The sequence below is a fragment of the Capra hircus genome, chromosome 19 (assembly GCF_001704415.2).
Source record: "Capra hircus breed San Clemente chromosome 19, ASM170441v1, whole genome shotgun sequence".
Taxonomy (NCBI): domain Eukaryota; kingdom Metazoa; phylum Chordata; class Mammalia; order Artiodactyla; family Bovidae; genus Capra; species Capra hircus.
The window spans coordinates 23,912,589-23,918,957 of NC_030826.1; the positions used below are offsets into that span (position 1 = coordinate 23,912,589).

Below are 6,369 nucleotides of genomic sequence, written 5' to 3' on the forward strand. Positions count from 1 at the left end.
GAAAAAAAAAATGCTATTGGAATATAGTTGATTTACAATGTTGGGTTAGTTTCAGGTGTACAGCAAAGTGAGTCAGGGGTGTGTGTGTGTGTGTGTGTGTACACGCGCACGCATGCTCAGTCATGTCCAACTCTGCAACTCCATGGACTGTAGCCCAGAAGGCTTCTCTGTCCATGGAATTCCCTAAGCAAGAATACTGGAGTGGGTTGCCATTTCCTACTTCTGGGGATCTTCCTGACCCAGGGATCAAACCCTTGTCTCTGGATATATACATATATATCCACTCTTTTTTAGATTCTTCTCCCATATAGGCCATGACAGAGTATTGAGTGTACTTCCCTGTGCTATATGTTAGGTTCTTATTAGTTATTTATTATATATATATATTATATATATAATAGGTTATTATTCAGTTCTTATTAGTTATTATATATATTATATATATATATGTAGTTATATGTAGTAGGGTGTATATATCAATCTCAATCTTTGGAACAACCTCTTAATTTATCTCCCTGCTTCCATACTTGAAACCTTCTACATCGGTATCTTTCATCATAGTAAGCATTCTAAGATGAAAAATGGATGACCATTCTCCATAAAGTCTTCATGGATTCTCATTGCTCTTAACATAAAGGCAAATTCCCTTCAAAAGGGGACTCATGACCTCACCCTTGCCTAACTCTGAAACTTCATCTGGCCCCACAACGGTACTCACATTTCCCTCTCCAGCAAAGCTGGACTTAAACACAACACTCTTGCTCCAGCACTTTGCACTCACTGTTCCTCTTCCCTAGAGTTCTCTCCCTTCTGCTCCCTCTTCCCATGGCTTCCCATATTTGTCCTTCACATACATGACATGTCCTTTCATGTCCTCTGCCCTGCAAACCTCCCCTAGCTTCGCTAGACCAGAGGAGAATGCACTGCTATGTTTCCAAGCATCCTTCTTGTCCCCAGGCACTCCATGACAATGGGGTCATTTCTCTATAGCTGCCTTCTTCATTTTAAACTCCACTTGGGAAAGGCTCATGTCTGCCTTCATAGCTGCTGCAGAGCCAGCACCCGGCCCAGTGCCTGCATACAAGTGGTGTTTCATAAACATCCACTGGTTGTGCTTCAGGTTGCAATGTGCATTCCTCCAACTTTAAAGCCAGCAAAACTCCTTTTATGTTAGAATCACTACTGTTACTAACCCCTCTCAGGACAGAAACTCACCACCTTTGACCGTTTAGCGCTAAATTTGACCCTGTATTACAAAATGTGTGGAACAATGTTGTCCCCGTGGTATTGATTCTTGTACCTCAGACACACTGTGTGTAGCACAGTCTCCTGTTCGTGTCCAACTCTTTGCGGTCCCACGGACTGTAGCTCATCAGACTCCTCTGCCCGTGGGATTTCCCAGGCAAGAATACTGGAACGGGTTGCCGTTTCCTTCCCCAGGAGAATCTTCCCAGCCCAGGATCCAAGCCATGTCTCCTGCATCCCCTGTGCTGGCAGGCAGATTTTTACCACTGAGCTACCTGAGAAGCCCTTTCAAACACACTCCTATTACACTGATACAGATGATATAGATAATAGAGACATATGCACATATATGGATAGATAGAGATAAAATTCTCCATTGGATCTGATTCTCTGGAGATACCTAACACTCCATAGTGCACCTCAAAGTGGACAAAAAAGCAGAGAAGCATCATTCGATGTGGGAAGCTCTTTCATTACAGACATAACTGAATCCAACAGCTGGGATTTCACCCCTTGATGCTGGCTGATCCAGCTACGTCAGTAGGTTTTCACATGGAATTTACATAGAGGCTAAACACTGGGAAGAGACCCTGGCAAAGGAGCAGGACCCCATTTGTGTGACTGGGGATCACATCTGTATTAAGAGTGTGACTAGCGATCACAAACCAGAGACAGGACTAGGGGATGTTGTCACTGACGGTGCCATGAGCCTCTCACCTTCTACACCAGTTAAGTCAGTAGTTTTCAGCCAGAACTGCACTTAAGGAAATCTAGGGTGATGCTTCTTAAATTTAATATCCCTGAAAAATCTCCTAGGAGTGCTTGTAAAACACTGATTTTGATATAGTAGGCTTGCTTCTGCATTTTAATCAGCACCCAGGTAATGCCCCTCTTCAGTCCATGGGCTTCACAATAAGTACCAAGAATCTAATGGATTCGAGATCTACTATACCCCTGAGATATATAATCACAGTCTTTGAGAGAGGAAGCCCATACACAGTTCTTAAAGCTCCGAGGTAATTCTAAAATAAAACAAGGGTTCCGAATATGGCATTAATACTTACCTCAAGAGTTGTTAGTACACTGAAATTCTACAACGTTCTGGAATAAATGACGTGGTAAAAAATACATTAGAATGTTCTCATTAATAAAAATAGATTATAACGTGTGAACCTTAACAAAAACTTCTCAAATGTAGTGAAGTTTTGAGAAGCAGAGAGGTGGAAAAGGAAAGCATTACTTAACTTGAAAAACTCCCCTGGAGAATACCACACAACCTGAAAAATCAAGACTCTCAGGTCAGAAAAACCCTAATGGACCAGCTTATTTACTCTCTGTCCAGCTTAGCCAGTGTGAGAGGACTGTGACCCGAGATCCTGCTCTCCTTTATTCACTAAGGCATGTGAGATAACAGCCTCTAAAGTCATCTCTGGCATCTGGAAAATCCTATCCACATCTCCCATTCTGCACATCCTTGGGCCAAACAGGCCCTGCATCCCAGAGGAGTCTGGGTCCTGGAGGAGCTCATTAAAGACAAAGTAATTACTCGAGGCCTCTCTAGGACACCACCTCCCATGGTGGCTCAGATGGTAAAAATCGGCTTGCAATGCAGGAGATCCAGGTTCGATCCCTGGGTCAGGAAGATCCCCTGGAGAAGGGAATGGCAACACACTCCAGTATTCTTGCCTGGAAAATCCCATGGACAGAGGAACCTGGTGGGCTACAGTCCATGGGGTCACAAGAATCAGGCACGACTGGGCGATTAACACTTTCACTTTTTCTAGGACAAATGGCCTCAGGGTCCTGGAGCAATGACTGATTACAATCACTGATCACACCTGACTATACTTTGGGGAAGATGGGAATGGAGAGAAGCTCATACATGAAAGCTTAATCACTGACTGTTTAGGGAATGGACAGTAGACGCTTGTGGTTGGAGCCTACATTTCCAGAGGTAAAAGAGGATGGAAGTCACTTTTTGTGAAGTCATAAAACAAGCAGGAACCATGCGGTAGTACCCTAAAAATTCTGACGAGTGTAACAGGCTGTTTTCTGTGGGCAACAAGAGAGCTTCAGTGGTTTGAGTAAAGTGCCAAGAAAGACATTGGTTTTTTGGGTTTTCTGTTTTTGTTTTCTGACCATTCTGAGCAGCATGTGAGACCTTAGTTCCCTGAGCAGGGATCAGCCAGCACTCCCTGAAGTGAAGACTCAGTGTCTTAACCACTAAGTCCCAAGACATATTTTGGAAAGATTCTCAAGGTGGAAGAATCTTTCAGTAAAACACCATTTCCCATACATGACCTGTAACTAACACGGAGTACTTATCTACATGACACAACCATATGCAGATATATAGGAAGGGCTTCCCAGGTGGCTCAGACGTTAAAGCGTCTGCCTGCCATGTGGGAGACGTGGGTTCAATCCCTGGGTCGGGAAGATCCCCTGGAGAAGGAAATGGCAACCCACTTCAGTACTCTTGCCTGGAGAATCCCATGGATGGAGGAGCCTGATAAGCTACAGTTCATGGGTTCACAAAGATTCGGAAATGACTGACTTAACTAACTAAGAATAAGAGACAAGAGAAAGACTCCCTGATCATATTCAATTCTTTCTCAAGTCAAGATAGAAAAGAAAACCCAGTGTGAATCCCACTGAAGTACTTCTGCCTTCTTACCTCTGTGGGAAAACATACTGGCGCCTGCCACTTCCATCGTCTCTAATACTCCCCTAATGTGTCAGAATACCTCCTAGTTTCCAGCTCTTCCTGCTGCTGCAGTTATCTATGGCCACAAAGCCATAATTAACTTTTTTTGGCTGTGCTGGGTCTTTGTCACTGTGTCTGGGCTTTTCTGTAGTTGCTGCGAACAGGGGCTTCTCCAGTTGTGGGGCCTGGGCTTCTCGTGGTGGTGGCCTCTCTTGTGGCAGAGCACAGGCTCCTGGCCCATAGGCCTAAGTAGCTGTGGCACACGGGCTCAGTTGCCCTACGGCGTGACAGAGGAGCCGGGTGAGCTAAAGTCCGCGGGGTCAAAAAACAGTACACACGACTTAACGGCTAAACAACAACAAAGATGAACTAAACTACCAAGGAGATGGTAAAGTAGCAAAGGAGATAGAACGCTCACCTGAGGTTCAGGGCAGGTCAAGAGGACACTGGAGACATAAAATCAGAGGACAGAAGGTTAAGAGACAGGATAATGCAAACACTTGCTCAAGAAGAGATAAGTAAATATCTATATTTAACAATTAAAAGTCCAGTTTACAGGAGGTAAGCAGGGGAGAATTTTGAATTTTAAATAGTATTGATCTGGAGGACACAGTGTTATATAATGCATGTTTTTTGTTACTTTTTCAAAAAACATGATAAATTAATTGTTTAAATAAGGGGCACAGACACTGAAGAAAAGGCTCTCCTCTCCACCTTTAGTGTGGCAGACCTGGGTTCTAAGTCACCTTCCTAGGAGCGTGGCATGGCCTGGATGGCGGCCTCACACATCCAAAAGGGCCAGGTTTAGGAAGGGACCACTGGCCCAAGAATTTACTGCCACAGCGGCCCACAGTGGGCAAGGAGGCAGCGCATCCCAGATTAATGCTATTTTACAAGATATCGCAGCTGTGCTGTTTCTTTTAGTCGCCTCCATATTTTCAAATGGGAGGATGATAAAAGTAACTACATTGGGAGTTGTCTGGTTCAGTAAATATGAGTATCCTACGGCAGCCCCAGGTTCTGCAGTTTCAGTCTCTTCATTCATGAAATGTCTGTCCAAGGTGGTGGGTCAAGGGGAGAGGGGAGAGGGTGTGTCAACAAGTAAATGAGTAAATGCTCAGTAAACAATAGTGTTTATTTCAACAGTAAATCAAACATTGAAAACAGTAATGAAAAAAAAGTTGGAGGGAGGGCACAAAGATTAATTGGAAAGTTAAAAATGAAGCTTCTTTCAATTACCTGGAAAGAAAAATGAGAAAAATCCAGCTAGGAGGTCACTGACATCCCCTTTCCAAGTCCTACTACATACCTCCACTGTATCTCTTTTCCTTATTGGGCAATATCCTACTAAACCATTGTAAAAAAAAAATCATTGAAAATAGAAATCTAGGTTAATATCCCAATATTGATATCAATATACCTACTAAATAAAATTGTGTGGAAATCCCAACTTTATCATCATCCTAACATTACAGTCATAGAGAGAAGGCATTTTTCTTTTTGCAAAAGACTCTTCTGAGAGCTCCTTTCATGTCTCTGTTCCTCAGGCTATAGATGAAGGGGTTCAGCATGGGGGCCACCACAGTGTACATCATAGACATGACAGTCTCCTTAACAGTGGAATTATTAGCTGATGGGCATAAATAGAGACCAATAATTGTCCCATAGAAGAGAGACACCACAGTGAGGTGGGAGCCACAGGTGGAGAAGGCCTTGCAGATGCCCTTGGCAGAAGGGACCTTGAGGATGGAGGACACGATTCGTGCATAAGACATGATGATGAGTAGGAATGGGATGACGATAATGAGCCCTCCGATGAAAAGTATCACCAGCTCATTCACTCGAGTGTCAGAGCAGGACAGCTTCAGCAGAGCAGACAAATCACAGAAAAAGTGGGCGATCACGTTGTCTTCACAAAAATGCAGCCTGGCCATGAGCAGTGTGTGCAACATGGCATGGGATGTGGTGAGCACCCAGGACAGCACCAGCAGGGAGAGACAGAGCCTGGGGCCCATGATGGCGGTGTAGTGCAGGGGGAAGCAGATGGCCACGTAGCGGTCATAGGCCATGGCCACAAGGAGGAAGTCCTCCAGGTCTGCAAAGAACAGGAAGAAGTACATTTGTGTCAGGCAGCCAGCATAGGGGATGGACGGGTCTCGGCTCTGCATGTTCTGCAGCAACTTGGGCATTGTGACAGAGGAGAAGCAGAGGTCAGAGAAAGACAGGTTACTGAGAAACAAATACATGGGTGTGTGGAGGTGGGGGTCCAGGCAAATGAGGACGAGGATGAGAAGGTTCCCCAGGACGGTGGTAATGTACATGGCCAGGAACAGGGCGTAGAACAGGTTTTGATGCTTTGACTTGATGGGCAGTCCCAGCAGGAGAAACTCTGAGACAATAGTTTGATTCCTTCCCGTCAT

The 6,369-nt window shown here is 44.6% G+C and overlaps 1 protein-coding gene across 1 annotated transcript; it reads right to left on the bottom strand.

Moving 5' to 3' along the window:
- Positions 5,425–6,369, bottom strand: LOC108638237 (olfactory receptor 1E2-like). The gene has a single exon (XM_018064058.1). The coding sequence runs from the start codon at positions 6,367–6,369 to the stop codon at positions 5,425–5,427; it is 945 nt and encodes a 314-aa protein (XP_017919547.1).